The sequence below is a fragment of the Crinia signifera genome, chromosome 1 (genome assembly GCF_055691185.1).
Source record: "Crinia signifera chromosome 1, ASM5569118v1, whole genome shotgun sequence".
In the NCBI taxonomy this organism is placed as follows: domain Eukaryota; kingdom Metazoa; phylum Chordata; class Amphibia; order Anura; family Myobatrachidae; genus Crinia; species Crinia signifera.
Window position 1 is genome coordinate 314517315 of NC_139217.1, and position 20194 is coordinate 314537508.

At 44.7% G+C, this 20194-nt stretch overlaps 1 protein-coding gene across 1 annotated transcript in view; it reads left to right on the top strand.

The window, feature by feature from the left end:
- The first annotated feature begins 3686 nt into the window (after window positions 1-3686).
- NAA35 (N-alpha-acetyltransferase 35, NatC auxiliary subunit) overlaps window positions 3687-20194 on the top strand; it is a 51787-nt gene continuing 35279 nt past the window's right edge. The window contains exons 1-8 of the mRNA XM_083186423.1: window positions 3687-3839; window positions 7089-7223; window positions 17310-17343; window positions 17443-17557; window positions 18002-18076; window positions 19558-19725; window positions 19811-19877; window positions 19963-20006. Of these exons, the coding sequence (XP_083042549.1) occupies window positions 7100-7223; window positions 17310-17343; window positions 17443-17557; window positions 18002-18076; window positions 19558-19725; window positions 19811-19877; window positions 19963-20006 (627 nt within the window). The 5' untranslated portion in view covers window positions 3687-3839; window positions 7089-7099. The remainder of the gene's footprint in view (window positions 3840-7088; window positions 7224-17309; window positions 17344-17442; window positions 17558-18001; window positions 18077-19557; window positions 19726-19810; window positions 19878-19962; window positions 20007-20194) is intronic.

Here is a 20194-nt window from a genome sequence, read left to right on the forward strand (position 1 = left end):
TCCCAGTTTTTAGCTTGCACCTGTAAAATTCTCAGGTCATCCCCTTCAAAAACCTGGTCTCCCTGACATTTTAAAAAGGAGGGCTCCCTGGCTGCTATTGTACATCCACATACATGTCCAGTGGTGGCTTCTGCCTTTAGACTTTTGAGTGCTATTTCACACACTCCGGCTCCTGCTGGATGGCGAGATCCTGCACGGCCAGGAAGCCGTGCCGCACTTAGAAGTTTAGAATGGAGGGGATGGCCACATCCTGGCAGCTGTCCCTTCCAGTGGTGGGATCCGGCTGTAACCGGACGGCCGGGCCGTGGCCGTCCTGTGTGAATGGACACAATAGTGTCCATTGACAACTACTGTGCATGGCACGGCTTTTGGCTGTGCGGGTTTTCGCCGCCCGGCAGGAGCTGGAGTGTGTGAAATAGCCTTTAGGGGGACTGCAATTTCCTGTGTACTGCTCATTGCAAACAGTCATTAATTATTTGCAGGTTATTAGTTTGATTTGCGCTGTGCTAGTGTTTGTGTGCATTTACTGTAAATAAATGATGTACTATTATTAAAAAATAAATAAACTTCCATGCACCTCTCTGGTGCAATGCATACCTTCCTTCAGCTGCATCACACGTGCCTGCTCACTGCAGAGGAATTGCTTCTGGGCTGCACAGACAGCAGCCCATGGAAGCACTGTAGCTCAGGAGATTTGCACAAAATGGCTTCCTGTTTGAAGCTATTGCTGTCATCGCTCCATGTACTGGCAGCCTAAAGGGGGAGGAGTTTCCATCTCTGTGTATAATGAGCAGTAGGAGCTTCCAATAGGAATCTACTACATGCTGACCTCCTCCCCACAGGGTTGGGCTGTTGCTGTGTCTGCCCTGCTGCTCCATGGAGCCTGGTGAGAGGAGGTTACCAGCGTGTCAGAGACACAGACAGCGGGGGAAGCACCGGAGCTCTGGTGCTGTCTGTCTGTGTCTCTGGTGTTGTGATTTTAACTGGAGGGGCTGCAGTCCTGCAGCCCTAGAGCAGGAGCCGCCACTGTACATGTCATATTCACCCCCCACACTCATATACACACGTCACACACTAAGGATGGACAGCGGAAGCACAAATATTGGTTGGGCATCCGGCATCTAATCTTTTGATGCGATGGCCAGTGACCATCGCATCAAAAGCATTCAATAGAAAAAAGTATTCATATGATTGAAAAAAGTATTCATATGGTTTGCACATGGGCAAAAAAGCCATATTTTGCGTATGTGCAAACATTTTCAGAATAGTTGGCTGGAGGCAAAAGAAGCACCGCTGAATGGCCACAAGGGGCAGGACCATTGTAAGACCACCAAATCTTTACCATTCATTGATGGCAAATGTCCATCCTTAGCACAGATATACACGTCATCCACCAGCCTGTCTATGCAAAACATCCATTCGCATGCGTGTGGTGAGATTGGTCACGCGTGGGGGGGGGGGGGGAGCCATTTGTGCAGGCAGCATTAAAAAGATACACAAAGCTGCGAATTTAACAGCTCTGTGTGTCAACTAGAATAAGGCCCTTAGTGAGACCTCATGCATACACGCCACACCCACGCAGTCCCATTCCTAGGATTTAACAGCTATGACAGAGGTTGCTTACTGGTGGAGGGGTGAGATACTGAAACACCGGTCCAGTAACTCTCTTAAAAACACTGGATTACTGCACAGTGCACTAAGCACCTGCACGGGGAAGAAATACAGGCAATGTTTCTTTATAATTACAATCAGGGATTAAAGTGAGGGGGAACAGGGTGGAACTGAGTTCCACCACCTCTAATGGTGAGCTGGAACATTTTAACCTCCACATTGGCCCTACACAATAATTTGCACAGAAAAGCATTCTAGTTTGCAGGGGGAGGCCAAACACCCTACCACTGGCCCTGTCTCTGCCTAATGGGGGGAGGGGGTGTAATTAGGTGGCATAGAGAAATGAGTTCCCCCACTTCTGCATGACCACCTTATGCCCTGATTACGATGCTGCCAGCATACTGTGCATGAGCGACGGTGACGTAGGGATGGCCATCGACCATCAATGATTCAAAATCATCAATGGCTCATGCATTTGCCATCGATGGGGGAGAACCAGATGTTTTTTTTTTTTTCAAAGTGCAAGTCGGGACACTGAGCATAGCTCCGCCCCTGACAACCACAAAGCCCCACCCCCATGTTTTGATTGGCCCACAGGCCAATCAATCAAACACAATGGATGACCATCGATATGTAAAAATATCGACGGTCATCCATTGCATTGTTTAGCACTATCGATGGCCAGTTGCAGAATTGCCATCGATGGCAACCATCAATGGCAATGGCCATCCCTACACGGCTGGCTGGCGGCTGCGGCCTGTCATGTGACCTGGTCCTGGCGTCAGGGCTATTTCACACGCTCCGGCTCCTGCCGGGCGGTGAAACCCCGCAGGGCCAGGAAGCCTTGCCGCACACAGAAGTGAATAATGGACACGATTGTGTCCACACAGGACGGCCACGGCCCGGCTGCCATCGCATACCTCCCAACATGACCCTTTCCAGGAGGGACACAATGTTCTTCTCCTGGAGTTTTTTCTTAATGCATGACTACCTTCATCTGCGTTGAACAGTTTAATTGATAAGAAAGGTGCTTGAACACAGGTGATGGCAATCATGCATTAAGAGGGAAGTGCAGGAGCAGAGCAATGTGTCCCTCCTGGAGAGGGTCATGTTGAGAGGTATGCAACCGGCTGTCACCACTGGAAGGCTGGTTTCACACACTCCGGCTGCTGCCGGACGGTGAAATCCCGCACGGCCAGGGAGCCGTGCCGCACTCAGCAGATTACAATGGTGGGGATGGCCACAGCCCGGCAGCCGTCCCTTCCAGTGATGGGATCCGGCTGCAGCCGTGCGGCCGGGCCGTGGCCGTCCCGTGTGAATGGACACAATAGTGTCCATTCACAACTAATGTGTGCGGCACGGCTCCCTGGCGGTGCGGGATTTCACCGTCCGGCAGCAGCCGGAGTGTGTGAAACCAGCCGAAGGGACAGCTGCCGGGCTGTGGCCATCCCAACCATTCTAATCTAAACTTCTTTGTGCAGCACGGCTTCCTGGCCATGCAGGGTTTCGCCACCCGGCAGGAGCCGGAGCGTGTGCAACAGCCCTCAGGGTAAGGCTAGTTTCACACACTCCGGTTTTGTCCGGACGGCAAAAAGCCGGACACATTTTGTCCGGCTTTTTGCCTGACAGTTGTCTCTTTCACATGCACCGGCTCAGTGAGCCGGTGCTATGTAAATTTGAGGGTAAAAACTGAAGTGACGTCAGTTTGGGGGCGGTGGAGAGCTAAAACCGGACACCAAATGACCGGTGTGTGTGAAAGGCCCCCATCGCCCTCAGCACACACTGACCTGTGAGGACGGGACGGCACCCGGACACTGCAGTGGAAAGATCCGGCTGCTACCCGGTAGCCGTGCCGTGGCCGTCCTGTGTGAATGGACACATAGCTGTCCATTACACACTGCAGGGACGGCACGGCTTTTAAGCCATGCAGGATTTCACCGTCCGGCAGGAGCCGGACAGTGTGAAACCAACACACTGGCACGTGAACCGCATCCATTCCTGCTGCACAGCAGACGCATGACAGCCTCGCGAGAAGACAAATTCTCGCGGTGTGTGTGACACTGCCGGCATCATGCCTGACACTGCGTGTGTATCTGCGACTAACTGTGTGTGTCCGTCACGTCCGTGTCTCTGTGGCACGCCCCTCACGTCATCACGTTATCCCCTGTGCTACGTGAGGTGGACTGAGATCGCTGCTGTGTGTGTGTGAGCCGGCGGCGGAGATATAGGTGAGCGGACAGCACCAGGGCTGTGGGGTGAGGATTGCAGGGCAGAGGTGGCTGAAGTGTGGGCACGGCTCATACATAGGGCGCGTCCAGCACTCACACCTGTGCCCGCAGTGTATCGTACAGCCCAGAACACGTTACTCTGTGTGTGCGGTTACAGTAGAACCCCCTGTGTATGGTGTATGCAGATGGCAGGAGAGTAGCGCCTTGTTACATGTTACAGGGTCACTATGATGAACCCTGAGTCGTGTATATGATGTGCACAGCAGCTACATGATATGTGTCACAGATCACTACACTCACACACACACACAACCACTAGCTGAGTGTGTGTATGTTGTGTTGCCATAATGTCAACATGAGAATGTCGACAGTCCATTTCTACAGGATCACTACACCTAATATAAGTATTGTAACCATGCTGAATGTGGTCTTGGCGTTATCAATAAGGTGCAAGTTCTCATGAGCAACTCACCCTGTCAGTTTAATTTGTGTTCGCTTTTCCAGATTAAACTTTCATATATAATCCTTTTTTGTGCTCATACTCTTCACAAAATAGTATTAATAACAATTAATAAAAAAAGAGTGCAAAGTGTCATTCATTTGAGATTATCAGTACTTTCTGTATGGCTGCCAACAGCCTTCTGTATGGCCCTACTGTCTAATACCTCTTTTACACCAAATTCCCTGGTCGGACTCTGGTCTTTGAACACGGGAGTTTCCAGGGTTCGACCCAGCTTCATATCCCATTTACACAGCACTGTGACCCAGGTCGAACCCAGGTCTGCGCCATTTACACTGAACCTGCTTTTCCCTATGGATGAAATGAAAAATGTCAATTTTAGGACTGATAAACTGCCGCCAACCTGCCCTCAATGATGTAAAATAAAAATTAAAAGACCTGACAAGTTAGCATTGAAAAATGTTGGTTTGTTTATTTTCTAAATACTTAAAAAAAAAAAGTTATATTCAGTGCTCAAGGACACGTAGCGGTAAAAAAAGTTTAGCATCACCCATGTGGTCTTCCCATCCCCCCAAAAAAGGACATAAATTATACTGCATCCAATTATGATTTATGTGTGCACTGCCCGTAACCTTCCTGGCTGCTGTCTTTTGCCACTGCAGCGCACTGTGGAACTCATTGTGCTGATTTACGTAAAGGTGTCTAGCGCTTCTGGTATCCTTTCAGCACTACCTGGGTTGGGACAATTTATACCCCTTTCACATGTGAACGCGCATCAACCTGGGATTTAGCTCCGCGTGAAAGGGTCTTGGACGAATATCCCGTGTTCAGCATTCCAGGATTTCTACCCAGGTCCTGACCTGGGTAGAACCCGGAATCGACACGGGATGTGGTCAGTGTTAACGGGTATTCCGGGTCAGCATGACCCAGATCCCATTCACTGCAGTGAAAATGCGCCGCTGGGAGGTGCTGACACCTCCCAGCGCCGCCCCGGCCAAGCCTCCAGATGACGCCACCCGCCCGACTTCATTCCGGGTCGAGTGGCCATTGTGAAAGGCTACATTCCCGGGTAGTGTCCCGGGATGCATCCGGGAACACATTCCCGGGTATGACCCGGGTCTGCGAATGTGAAAGGGGTATTACACCACCCACAACCCAGGTCGAACCAGTGTTCAACCCTGGTCAGGACCTGGGTAGAAAACCAGTGTTACTTGACCCCTTTTACACCAACGCTGACCTGGGTCTAACCTGGGTTTTTGCCATGGTGTAAAAGGGGTATTAGTTACCACTTATTAATGCAGTTCTCCAAAGTTGCATATTGTAGAAAAATTGCTCAAACTGTCTGAGTACCACATACTGGCATTTTTAATAAAATCTCACAGTTATCTGGTGCATGCATATATGCAATGTATGCAGATGTCCCAAAACAAACTCACTTTCGCAAGTTCGCACCTAATTGAAATGAATCCTATCAATGTCGAGAGTGTTAATTGCGCACTAGCAAGTGTATCTGTCACAGTTCTCCTGATGAGCTGGATTGGCCAGATATATTGTGAGGTTATCCAAGGATCCCTGTTAAAACATAGGTAGTGAAAATGGACTGTTTCTGCTAATTTTCCCAATGTTTCTTGCTTTTTTTCCCGTGATCGTGCTTTTCGAATGGATTGTGTGATTTAAAAAAAAAAATCAAAATGTTTGTCACACAGGTTCAGTAAAATCCAGGGTTGCCGACTTTTAAAAAAACTTTCAGCAGGAGTTCGGGGGCGGGGCTTAAATGTGACATCATTAAGCCCCGCCCCACAAAGGAAAGTTACTAATTTTGTCTATCTCCGTGGGGGGTGGGGCTAAATTACGCGATTATTACACTTTAGTCCCGCCCCCTCCCCGGAGATCTGCAGAGTTAAGGTAATTTAAACGCCGCAATCAGGGGGGCGGGGGGTCCCCCAGAATCCGGGAGGGTTGGCCACCTTTCTGTGGGGCCGGGAGGGTGACCCGATTTTCGGGACCCTCCTGGCCATTCCGGGAGGGTAGGCAACCCTGGTAAATTCTGCATGTTTTCGCCCAATGCACAACCTTTTTTCTTCTTCTGAAAACTGGGCTGCTTTTCAGTGATCTTGCTTTGCTTGCAAACAAAATCCCCGCTAAGCTGCAGCACACGCCAGGTAATAGGGGCTAATACTCCCTGAGTGAGCCTTTTACCCGCTATCAGCAATCATTGGTAATACAGTATATCGGCCATAGTGTTTACTATGTAGCAGGCTATAGTATATCATTCTATTCCCCCTATTCATGATGGATCCTTACATTATGCTGTAACGCTGATAGTGTGTGAACAGGTATTTATTTTACTTCTTGCTGGCCATTCAGTGACTATTGCCCAGAAACTGAATGAATAAACCTAATTCGGGGATATTGCATAATGCCTAAACCCTATTTTTTATTTCGACAGGCAAGTGGGTTGTTGTCACATACATGTAAAACCGGCATGTCCAAACTATGGCCCTCCAGCTCTTGTGAAACTACAAGTCATGCCTTGCCACAGTTTTGCTATTCGGGAATGCTAAATCTATGGTAAGGCATGCTGGGATATGTAGTTTCACAAAAGTTGGAGGACCACAGTCTGGACATACCTGATGTAAATGCTTCAGTAAGGCTCTGGGTGAAGTCTGCTTCTGTATGCTGCCTGTCGTTGCTTCTTTTTACAGACAGTCTCCGTTATTTACCATGACAACAACATGAGTTCATAAGAGCACTGACTAAATTTATTTTTTGTCTATATATTTTCTCAGTGACCGGTGTCATGGTGATGAAAGCTTCCATGGAAGATGATGATTCAGGATGGGAACTTTCCATGCAGGACAAAATGGGGAAAAACAGTGCCAATTGGATAGATATAACTCAGGAATTCAGAGATGCTTGTAGTGGTAATTATCTATATATTTATGTGATGTACTGTTTATCCAAACAAGGGCATACCATTGAGTATGAAAAACAAACATGACAAAAATAAGGAAGGCAAGGTGGGATAGATAAGACTTCTCTGATAAGCGTTTAGGTGTATTGCAACATAGAGGTGCATATTATTTGGTCACTAAGCACATTAAGCAGTGGTATCCTCTATATATATATGTCTAATGACCATGAGTCTCTTAAACACTATATTTTTCTCACACTTTCACAAACAGAGAAGGTAGCAGACTAGCTTTCAAAGCTTTTGCTTCAAGTGGGCTTACTAGTATACAATGGCTGGTGCACGCGTATTACTTTACATGTATTCCGTGGGGCTCGCTGTGCTCGCCACGCTTTGGGCTCGGGGGCTCGCTGCGCTCGCCACACTATATAAAATCAACTCCACGCCAACGTGGATAATAGGTGTATGAAAAGGTCGGAGGACGCGTACCGCCGCCCCTCGTGGGCTCGCTGCGCTCGCCACGCTTCGGGTTGGCGTTGATAGTGGGGGTGCTTTTAACATTGTAAGCACCCATTACGGTGCTTATACAATTAATTATCTTATAGGGTGCACATGTAACATTGAAAATACACATTAGGGTGCTTATACAATTTTAAATCGTATACCATTGTATATGGCATACAATGGCATACAATGCGATGGTATATAATTTAAAATTGTGTAACATCGGCTGCCATCGCATAACATTGCATCGCATACCATCGTATGCCTTATGGTATGCAATGCGATGGGCGCCGTGCTAGGAAACAAGTACCGTTATTTGTTATTACATCCAGTTCTATGGCTGGGTACACACCTAAAGATTTATCTCTCCAATCCGTCTGGTGGGAACAAAAATCTGGAAATGTATATGAGCAAATTACAATCAACTTTTGCTCTCAAATGCTTGAAGACAGTCAAAAACAATTCCTTGGATAAATGTAGTAAATTTAATTATTTTAACCAATTTGTATGATCAACAATTGTCTGTTTTCCAATGTTTGGTAGCAATTTTTTTTACTGTCATTTGAAACATAGAAACATAGAATTTGACGGCAGACCACTTGGTCCATCTAGTCTGCCCCTTTTTTAAACATGTTACCATGTTATATTCTTATTTTTTTGTAAGGATATCAATATGCCTATCCCAAGCATGTTTACATTTCTCTACTGAATTTGCTACTGAATTCTACTGAACCACCGCTGATGGGAGGCTATTCCACTTATCCACTACCCTTTCTGTGAAGTAATTCTTCCTCAAATTTCCCCTGAATCTTTCTCCCTCTAGTTTTAGTGCATGTCCTCATGTTCTGTTGCTCCTCTTGCTATGAAGAATATCTCCCACCTGTACCTTGTTAAAGCCCTTGATATATTTGAAAGTTTCTATCATGTCCCCCCTTTCCCTTCTCTGCTCTAAACTATACATATTAAGATCTTTAGTCTTTCCGGGCAAGTTTTATGATGTAGGCCATGCACCACTGTAGTTGTCCTTTGTACAGTCTCTAATGTATTTATATCCTTCTGGAGATATGGCCTCCAGAACTGAACACAGTACTCTAGATGAGGTCTTACCAGTGACCTATACAGTGGCATTATTACTTCTTTCTTTCTACTTCAGATTCCTCTCCCTATGCAACCAAGCATCTGACTTGCCTTTTTCATTGCTTTGTTACATTGCATACCTGCCTTTTAGTCCCCTGAAATAGTGACACCTAGTTCCCTCTCTTCCTTAGTAGTTTCCATTATAGTGCCATGTATACTACTATGTAGTCTTTGGATTTTTGAGACCCAAGTGTATGATTTTGCATTTTTTTGGCATTAAGCTGTAGTTGCAATGCTATTAACCATTCCTCTAATCTACCTAGATCATCAATCATTTGTTTTACCCCTCCTGGTGTGTCTACTCTGTTGCATACCTTTGTGTCATCTGCAAAAAGGCACATTTTACCCTCAAGTCCATTTGAAATATCACCAATAAACATATTAAAAAGCACTGGTTCAAGTACAGATCCCTGGGGTACTCCACTTGTAAAGATAGGAGGGGTGAGATGACTGCGCCACAAACCAATGAAATTGTAAGTTAGCTGCTGGGTGTGTGGGTACACTACCAATACCCAAAGTAGTAAGGAATAGACAAATGGGGATGTACACCCTGCGCTTTACCAACAATTTTCAAAAAAAGTGTACATACACAATGGTTAAGATAAAAATGGAAGTAACTTTTATTATACCAGGTTTAACAATATATAAAAAAAAAAAAAAAAAAATATAAAAAAAGGGGGTCAGTTTAAACGGCAATGTATACGTTTAAAAAATACACTATATAGTGCTAAATAAAAATAAAAATATTGGTATTAAAATTAATTCTACTGACTGCTATTACCGGTAAACACACACAAAAGGACAGGGGGTCACAGGACAAACATATAAAGTCCTGGTGCACTGGCCAATTGGATGTAAGATAATAGTTTTGTTCACAGTCTTGTACGCTTGTTAGAGCGGTTTGGAGATAGATACCTGTTCCCAGGGTACAAGGGGTCTGCCGGCAGACTTACCCGTCAATGCCGTGTAGCGCAATCGGCATAGGCGGGATCTCCACATGCATCAACTAGTTTCGCCGAACTGGCTTCTTCAGGATGGTGTGTGTCCACTTGTAACCTTTCCCTCCTTTGACTGTACTCCGTTTACTACAACTCTGTTTTCTGTCCTGCAACCAAAATCTTATCCATTCAACCATCTTAGAATCCAATCCCGAACTTTAAAGTTTATTTAACGGTCTGCAATGTGGGACAGTGTCAAAAGCCTTAATAAAATCTAGATAAGCTACATCTACAGCCCAACCTTGATCTATTAGTTTAGTCACCCAGTCAAAAAAGTAAGATTTATTTCAGATAATCTTCCCCCAGTAAATACATGCTGTTTTGGATCCTGTAAATTGTTTAATTTGAGATATTGTACAACTCTTTGTTTTTACAGTGTTTCTATCAATTTCCCTACTACTGATGTAAGGCTCACTGGTTGATAGTTGCTTTCCTCTTCCTTGCTTCCCCTTTTGTGTAGTGGGACTACATTTGCTTTTTTTTCCAGTCCTCTGGGATTATTCCAGTAGCCAGTGTCTGGTTGAATAATTCTGTTAGTGGTTTTACCAGCTCCCCTTTAAACTCTTTTAGTATCCTTGGATGTATACCATTTGGCCCCATTGATTTATTCACTTTCAGTTTTGAGAGTTCTGTTAAGACTTTCTCTGCTGTAAATGTATTTGTTTTTCCCTGATTTTCCAGACTATACATGCAACTTTACTGTGGCCCCTTCCCCTCTCTTTCAGCAGTGAATACTGAGCAGAAATAATTGTTAATATGATCTGCTATTACATTGTCCCCCTCAAGAAGACTTCCTACTTAGTCTTATTAGACTATACATGCAACTTTACTGTGGCCCCTTCCCCTCTCTTTCAGCAGTGAATACTGAGCAGAAATAATTGTTAATATGATCTGCTATTACATTGTCCCCCTCAAGAAGACTTCCTACTTAGTCTTATTAGTCTTATTAGACTTCACTACTTAGTCTTATTTCTCCCCCTGCGGTCCGGAGATTAGGCGTCCCCCATTAATGTAAACGGGAGCCGTTTACATGCCCTCTACCCAGGTCCTGCCACTGTTCAACCCAGGTCAGGACCTAGAACTGGTTGACCGATTTACAATGCCGCTGACCCGTGTTTTTGAAGCAGAGTAAAAGGGGTAGCAGATTTCCTGTTGTCTATCTGTTTGTTAATATTTTTAAGTTTGAACATTTTTTTTTTTATCAAGGTATTTTACATTAAAACAATGCACACTTAATTCTCATGTATAGATGTATAAACCCAAGAAATTACTTTCCTCTACCTCCCCATGGCAGCATACTTCTGGGTTTCCGCCCCCTTGGGTAGATATCTGAAAGGAACAAAAAAGACACTGCCCCCTATATAAGGACCGACCCCCTAGGCTCTGTGTCTTTTTTTCCTTTCAGGGTAGATGGTTGGCTTACCCTGTGCAGTAAGGGCCGGTGCCTCTGTCCAGTGCAGCTGAGAACTTGGCATGTCGGTTTTTGGGACCCCCGCCGCCGAGAGCGGAATGGGACGTCCGTCTGCTGTGGGACCCAGTGCGGCTAGGGTAAGATGTGTACCCGGGAAAAAGGTCCAGCGGCTGGGCAGTGAGTCCCAGACACAAGCAGGGAGCTGAAGCCGGAACGCGCATAGCGCGGGGCGCGTGTGGCGTCTGAAGTCATTGGACGGCACCGGGCGCGTCATTGGGCGCCGGGCGCGTCATCAGGCGTCACCCGGAAATGAGCAAGGCGGCGTCTGACGTCACGGAGGAGCGCAATGCCGGGCACAAGGTTCTTAAACCAGTCTGCAAACCCTGGAGGTTGCTGCAGACATCTCCTTCACACCAGCAGACAAGGTAAGGCCCTATGGAAGCAGCGGCGCTGCTAGGGCTATGGAAATTACATGGTCTTGTTGAGCTCATAGAGTTTTGTTTATTAACAGAGATCAGCATATTGTTTACAATTGGTAATATGGAGGAAGAGAGGAAGCAGCCTGCAGAAGCAGGGTAAGCCAGGAAAAGATTATAGTGTTGGTATTGGGCTGCTTATGGTTGGAGCAGGTTTTTTCTTTAGTGATGTGGATATTTTTTGACTTGCATAGGTCAGAACCCAGTAAGGAGAAAACTGAGGTGAAGGCCAAATTTAAAAGGATGCATACAGCAAAATGTGCTTTGTGCAAAAAGAACCTGCCAGAAAAATCTTCAGGTTCTACTTGTAACAGGTGTAAAGGGTCCCAGCAGATGGGATTACCCCAGATGACAGAGTTGGTCTCATTATTAAAAACAGCATTGGCAGATACATTCATGACTAAAGAAGATTTTGCTAAAGCCCCTACTCAAAGGAGCAGGGCTGTACTCTCCAAATCAGATGACTCAGAGGCAGGTCCTGCAGTTAGAGTGGAGGAGGAGCCAGAAGAGGGAGAAGTGTTTCAAGAAAAAGATGAAATAGACATCAACCCAGATCTGCTGGAAAATTTATTGGGTCTTATTAATAAATCCCTTAATGAAGATACCCAGGAAGAAGGGAAACTTCAAGATTTGCTGTTTAAGGATAAAAAGAAAAAAGTGAAGCACTTTCCATTATCAAAAACTTTGAAAGAAATAGTGGAAGAGGAGTGGCTTCACCCTGATAAAAAAGTACCAGTACCAGTAAGAGTACAAAAGATCTACCCGTTTGAACCTGAACAGGTTAAAACATGGGAAGAGCCACCGAAAGTGGACGCTGCCATTGCCCGCATATCAAGAAAAACGACACTCCCGCTAGAGGATGTGAATGTATGTAAAGACTCTATGGAGAGGAAAATAGAGATGAATTTAAGGAAACAGCATGTAACAGCGGGAGCGGCGATAAAGGCATCCTCAGCAATGGCGATTACATCAAGAGTGCTTAGGTCTTGGTGCCAGGATCTAGAGTCTGATATGCTAGATGGAATTAAAAGGGCAGAGCTTATGAAGATGGTGCAGAACATTCAAATGGCAGTTGAGTTCCTGTGCGATGCCTCTTTAGATGGAGTACGGCTGGCCGCAAGGTCCAGCGCAACTAATACAGTGACAAGGAGAGCACTCTGGCTGAAGCCATGGGCAGCAGATAATCAAAGAATAAGTTGATATCTATACCCTTCCAAGGCAAATACTTGTTCGGTCAGCAGCTTGATGAAATTATTACAAAAATATCGGGGGGGTATGTCGGTATGGCTCCCCCAAGATAAGACTACAAGGAGAGGACAGTTTAATAAGAGCTTCCGATATTCAACGGCAGACTACAAAGAAGCTAAGACATATAGACCAGGTTGTAACTTCAGGAGGCCCTGGTTTGGAAATAAACACTTTTCATGGTCAAAGGGGCAGAGAAGGCAGATTTGCCTTCCGTCAGACACAATGACGCCAGGGACAGGGTTGGCGGCAGGCTAATGTGCTACAAACAAGTCTGGTGCCAATCGACCCAGGACAGGTGGGTGCTAGAAGTCGTCTCTTCAGGCTACAAAATAGAGTTCATCAAGCTGCCGGGAGACTGGATAGAAGAATCACCTGTCCCAAGCAACTGGGAAGAAAGAACAGCTTTATTAAGCAGTCTACAGGTTATGATAGACCAAGGTGTAGTAAGAAGAGTACCAAAACAACAGGAAAACCAGGGGTGGCACTCAAGGTTTTTCGTTGTAAAAAAACCCTCAGGGGGGTTTAGGACGATACTGGACCTGAGAAGGTTGAATACCTTTGTCCACACAAAGAAGTTCAAAATGGAATCAATCAGAACCATTCTTCCAGATATAGAAAAAGGAGCCTATTTGACGACAATAGACTTAAAAGATGCATACCTGCATATTCCAATTTTTTTTAGGACACCAAATACTTGAGGTTCAGACTAAGAGGGAAAACTTACCAGTTCATGTCTCTGCCATTCGGCCTGTCAACATCACCCAGAACATTCACAAAAGTATTGGTGGTGCTGGTGGCCAATTTAAGAATAAAGGGGGTGTCAATATGGCCATATCTAGACGACCTTCTCATCATGGGACGGTCAGAAGTGAAGGCAGGTCAACATACAAGACTAGTTCTGGAGTACCTCAAAGAACATGGCTGGCTGATAAATTATCAGAAAAGTCACCTAGAACCATCACAAAAGGTGAAGTATTTGGGAATGATCTTAGATACGCAGTCCATGCGAGTAAAACTGACAGAAGACAGGCGTCAAAGATTGATCAAAGAAATAAGAAGCATGGTAAGGAAGAATACGAGTCATACAGAGGAATGTATGCGAGTGCTAGGACTCATGTCGGCAGCAATAGAAGCTATACCATGGGCAAGGTTCCACATGCGGGCACTACAAGGATGCTTTCTAGAGCAATGGGATGGAGACGAAAAAAACAAGAAGCAAAAGATAGTATTGTCATCAGAAGCAAAAGAGGATCTCAGATGGTGGAACAACATGGAGAGATTAAGCAGGGGGAAGTCTTTTACGACCCACACACAAATTATGGTGACAACGGATGCCAGCAAGAAAGGCTGGGGGGCTGTGTGCGAGCGATGGTCGGCGCAAGGAGAATGGAATATGAAGACAAGCCAGAGTCATTCCAATATAAGAGAAATGAGAGCGGTCTGGATGGCATGCCAAAAATTTCAGAGTGTACTTATAGACAAAGAAGTTGTGATAAGATCGGACAACCAGTCAGTAGTGACATACTTGAACAAACAGGGGGGAACAAGGAGCAAAACCCTGATGATGGAAGCATCAAAAGTACTGCAGTGGGCAGAGAGGCATGTCATAAATCTCAAGGCTGTCTTCATTGCAGGAAAGGAAAATCGGTTAGCTGATACTCTAAGCAGGATAGCCCCAGGAGAATGGGAGATCTCACCAGAGGTGTTCGCGACTATTGTGAGGAAATGGGGCCTTCCACAAGTAGACTTAATGGCAACAGAAAGAATGCGAAGGAGCCGTGTTACATTTCCAGACATTGGGAACCAAGGTCATGGAAGACGGATGCACTGACGAAAAAATGGGAGGTAGAACTAGCGTACGTCCACCATTCCCGGTCATTCACAGGTTACTGAACAAAATAAGCAGAGAGAAATCCAGGGTGATTGCTATCCTACCATACTGGCCAAGGAGATCGTGGTTTGCGAAACTAACTCTAACTCAAATGGCGATAGAGGAACCATGGACATTACCAGATTACAAAGATCTAATACAGCAAGGCCGCTATTACCAAAGACAACCAGACAACTGGTTGCTGAAACCAGGACACTGAAAAGAAAAGGATTTTCAGAAAAAGTAGTAACTACACTATTAAAAGCAAGAAAATATTCAACGTCTAGTGCATATTATAGGATGTGGAGGAAGTATGTACACTTCTGCAGATCGGGGAGCAAAGATGAGAGGAAAATAAATACAATTCTGGAGTTTCTGTAAGCAGGCTTGGAGAAGAACCTTTCACCTAGCTCTCTGAGGGTACAGATATCAGTACTAAGTGCTATTCTAGATATGAAAATTGCTGATAATAGATATATACAAAGATTCGTGCAGGCAATTAAAAGGATCCGGCCGGTATTTCATAACCCACTGGCTCCATGGGATCTTAATATGGTCTTAAACGTACTGACAGAGGCACCGTTTGAACCCCTAGAGGAGGTGTCGTTGAAATTCCTCAAGAAGAACCTTTCCTCAATTTTTTTGAAGATAGAGCAGTATTGAGGACAAATCCTCATTTTCTGCCAAAGGTAGTCTCTAAATTTCACATAAACCAGGAGATAGTACTGCCTTCCTTCTGCAAGAATCCAACAAATTCCAAAGACGCAAGGCTGCATAATTTGGATGTAAGCAGGGCACTGAAGATATATATAAAAAGATCAGAGGCCTGGAGGAAGTAAAAAAAACTGTTTGTACTTACAGAAGGAATAAAAAAGGGGTTAGGAGCAACGAAGATAACCATATCCAGATGGATAAGAACATGTATATGCGAAGCATATAAGATTAGGAAATTAGAGCCTCCGGTGGGGCTAAAGGCCCATTCAACAAGAGCACTGGCAGCGTCGTGGGCAGAAAAAGGGGCAGCTGCGCTGGAAGAAGTGTATAAGGCGGCATGCTGGTCCTCGGCACATACATTCACCAAGTACTACAGGGTGGATGTGGCAGCTACTGAAGACGCTAAACTAGGAAGAAAAATCCTTAGTGCAGCAATTAATAAAAAAAAAAATAATTTATAAAGAAAGAAAGAAGATGGTGTTATACCACAGATACGGTGATGGAACCAGTATCCTTTTTGTTTATTATGTTACTAAATACCCGCTCAGTGGAGTGAACAGCTAGGGTAGACCCAGAAGTATGCTGCCATGGGGAGGTGGAGGAAAGTACAGATTATTACCTGTTAATAGGCTTTCCTCTACTCCACCATGGCAGCCGTTTTTCCCAGCCTTGAATTTAAGGGTTGAGCGAGTTATTTAATATATGTTATGATTATGTTATTGTTGGAAGCTTGTAAAATGAAAGACACAGAGCCTAGGGGGGCGGTCCTTATATAGGGGTCAGTGTCTTTTTTGTTCCTTTCAGATATCTACCCAAGGGGGCGGAAACCCAGAAGTATGCTGCCATGGTGGAGTAGAGGAAAGCCTATTAACAGGTAATAATCTGTACTTTCCTTTTTTTGTAATGGTGTAGAGCAGGGGTGGCCAACCGGTCAGAGGTAAAGAGCTGAAAAATATCGGTAGTCAAGCTAAAGAGCCGACATCATGCGCGCGCCAAAGGCGCATGCGCCAAAAAAAGGGGTGTAGTCTATTTTGACCCCTTGGGTGGGTGTGATACAAATATGCCTCCAATAGTGCAGTGCCATATATACATATGCCCCCAATAGTGCCAGATACACATATGCCCCCCACGGTGCCAGGTTTGCACCACACGGTGCCGGGTATGCCCCTATGGTGCCAGAAAGCTGGTATGCCCCCACAGTGCCAAAAAGCTGGTATGCCCCCACAGTGCCACAAACTGCTATGCCCCCACAGTGCAAATTTCCCAGCAGCAGCACTCACCGTTGTTGCTGCTGCTGCCGGGCAGGGAGAGGACAGTCTGGTGTCCCCCTGCAGTCCTCCTGTCATGTCACCGATGGGAGGAGAGCACAGCACACCACGCGTCTCCTTCCCCCTCACTTCCCTGTGACTGGGCCGTCCACCAATCAAAGCTCGCTGGCTGGCTCCTGATTGGCTGCTGGCCCGCAAGCTCTGATTGGCAGACGGCTCAGTCACAAGGATGCACAGTAAGGGGTAGGAGAGATGCGCGATGCGCACTTTCCTCCCCTCAGAAGGAGAAGGGATTCAGAAAACCGGCAGCAGGGGGGACTGGGACGGACGGTGGGCGGCGGGCAGCAGTGGGAGCAGGAGACGCACTTTACAAGGGGGAGAGCCGCATGAGGCTCAAGAGCCACGGGTTGGCCACCACTGGTGTAGAGGAATATATAAGAAGCTAACCACTTAATGTCATGTGTCTATTGCAGAGCTGAAACTGGGGGAGCTGCTTCACGACAAACTGTGAGTATGGGTGTTATGTATTAATATTCTTGGCATACAGCCACAGTTTAGCTTGATGTGGGATTACCCTCAGTTTGTATTTTGGTTGTTGCATTTCAGCTTTGGCCTGTTTGAAGCCATGTCAGCCATTGAAATGATGGACCCTAAAATGGATGCTGGCATGATCGGGAATCAGGTTAATCGTAAGGTTCTGAATTTTGAGCAAGCAATAAAGGTTAGTTCTTAGGACTATTCTATAAATTCTGCAAATATTGTATTAGACCCATTATTCTGGTTTGTTCTACCATATTTACCCTTCTACTGCTGAGTATTTTTACTTACAGCAGCTTGGTAATTTGAGCTAATATTTCCAAGACTCCTTAAAGTTTTTTGCTTTGCCTAACTTTTAGCCTGATTATTGAAAGGGTTTAGGAACTGGGACGTAACAAAATCCCAAGGTGATGTGCATACACTTCTAAAAACCCGGGATTTTGATGTTATGGTGAAAGATGTATTCATAACAACTGAATTATTAACATTTAATATGACACAAAACTTTACTATTTGCTTAACCAGATTAACATTCACCATGTACATCTGTAAAGTAATGTATGTGAATTTTTAGAATTCAATATTGGCAGATATTTTGTTTCTCTAATACATTTCTATTTTTTGAAAGGATGGAACCATTAAAACTAAAGATTTAACATGGCCAGATTTAATAGGAATCATGGATACTTGTTTTTGTTGTTTGGTAAGTATGTAATTGCTCATTTCTTATTTTAGTAAATTCATTATTTGAGTAACATGGAGGTATTATACCCGCCTAACTCATTGATGACTCATTAAACAAGTTACTTATGATAGTAGACCTTTAAAGAAAAACAGGTACTTGTCTAAGTAGTATTGAGTTGATATGGCAGGGAAATCTCACAAGTAAATTGTGTCTTGTAAATATCAATTAAGTCTTAAGGGCCATGCACATGGGACAATCCCCGCAGCCGCCCATATCACAAGTGCATACAGATTTGCCGATGTGGGCGATGAACGACCGTGGTGGGAGGGGAACGGGGTCCCTCATTAATGATCCGCTCTGTAGTAAAAATAGTCTGTGCCTGCACTGTCTATTTTTACTTGCTATACCAACTTCGCGGGGCCACGCATCGGTAAGCCCCTCAACACTGTGTGATTTTGGCTAACTTTCCTTACGATATTGAAAGTTAAGCGAAAAGCGCAACCCGTGTATGCCCCTTTAGTAATTTGGGTAAATATTTTATCCTCCATTAAGGGGGAGAAGTGGTATCAGTGCAAGTTATGTACACTGATGCTGCTTCTCCATGTGCTCCTGTCGTGGATGGTGCTGCTGTCTTAAAGAGAGCCTGCTGATGTGTGGGGGAATTGTAAGAACGGTCAGTGACACTGACCGTTCTGAAACCTGCAGATTTCAATTTCAGCAGCTGCCCTATTGACAGCCATTCTAACCTGGCTGATGCCAGCTCCTGGGTCCATGGGAGATAGCCGGGTAGAGACATAGCGCATCAGCACTAGAGGCAACGTTTTCTTCCCCCCATTTGTCCATTTGAGAAGGAATTTGCCTTTGCGAGTGAACCAGAATAAGGGCCCTTATCTCTGTGTCAGTTTTAGTGGGAATAATTTTTTTCTCTCATTTGGCTGTCTACAATACTGAATTGTATATTCTCCCCTCCTACTTTTTTAGAAAAAATATTAATTATTATTAATTTTAATTAAGCACAGATTTGCATCGATTGTGTGTATAGAGATTGATGTTTTTTCCCAATAGTTATGGATGCTTTATTATCAGGGTGATCCATTTTGGATTTTTTTAAACTTTTTTTTTCCATATTTCATGTTATGGTGGTGATTATTATTTTTCTTTCTTTTATATTTCTAATAGCATCCATGTGTTAGTAATCCAATATGACTACAGAAATGTCTGTAAAATTGAAAAACACTCTTTATCAGTAGACCGGTCATAATAGACCCTGGATATACTGTAGAAGTTATCTATGTAAACTCCTGTGAAATTTTTGGAGGAGGTGGGTACATCCCTCTCTGTGCATAGCATTTTATGACATCAGTGCTGTAACAATCTCACATATGTAGAACTCTTGTTTTGGGAGCAGGAGCTTCTCCTTGGAGGAAGTACAATTATTTCCTGTTGGACAAAAGGTTTATGGAGAGTAACTTTATGTATAATTCCTTCTTTTGCTGTAGATAACTTGGTTAGAAGGCCACTCCTTAGCACAAACGGTTTTCACGTGTCTTTATGTTCATAATCCCGACTTCATAGAAGACCCAGCCATGAAGGCGTTTGCACTTGGAATTCTCAAGATATGTGATATTACTAGAGAAAAAGTGAACAAAGCTGCTGTTTTTGAAGAGGTTTGTCATCTGGTAGTGATGTAACGACATACCTCCGCTAATAAGTGACATCACAAATCAGCTGTACTTTTTTTTTTTTCTCTAGGAGGATTTCCAGTCTATGACGTATGGATTTAAAATGGCTAACAATGTTACAGATCTTAGAGTTACAGGTGATATGTTCAGATGTATGTGTGTGTCTGTATGCATATATATTTTCTCTGCATTTGCTATAAATCTGGAATTGTCTTTTTATAGGAATGTTAAAAGATGTTGAAGATGACTTGCAAAGGCGAGTTAAGGTACTTTCCATGTGCATGGCTTGTGTAGTTTTTATTGTAATGCTGAATATGTGTGTGTATTTTATGGGGCATCTGTAGGGTCTGTGTTCATCGTGCGGAATGCTGCCCGAACTCGGACATTTTATTAAAGCAGCAATAATTTGCAATCATGCCTTGTAAACACACACACATTATAATATATTGGGGCA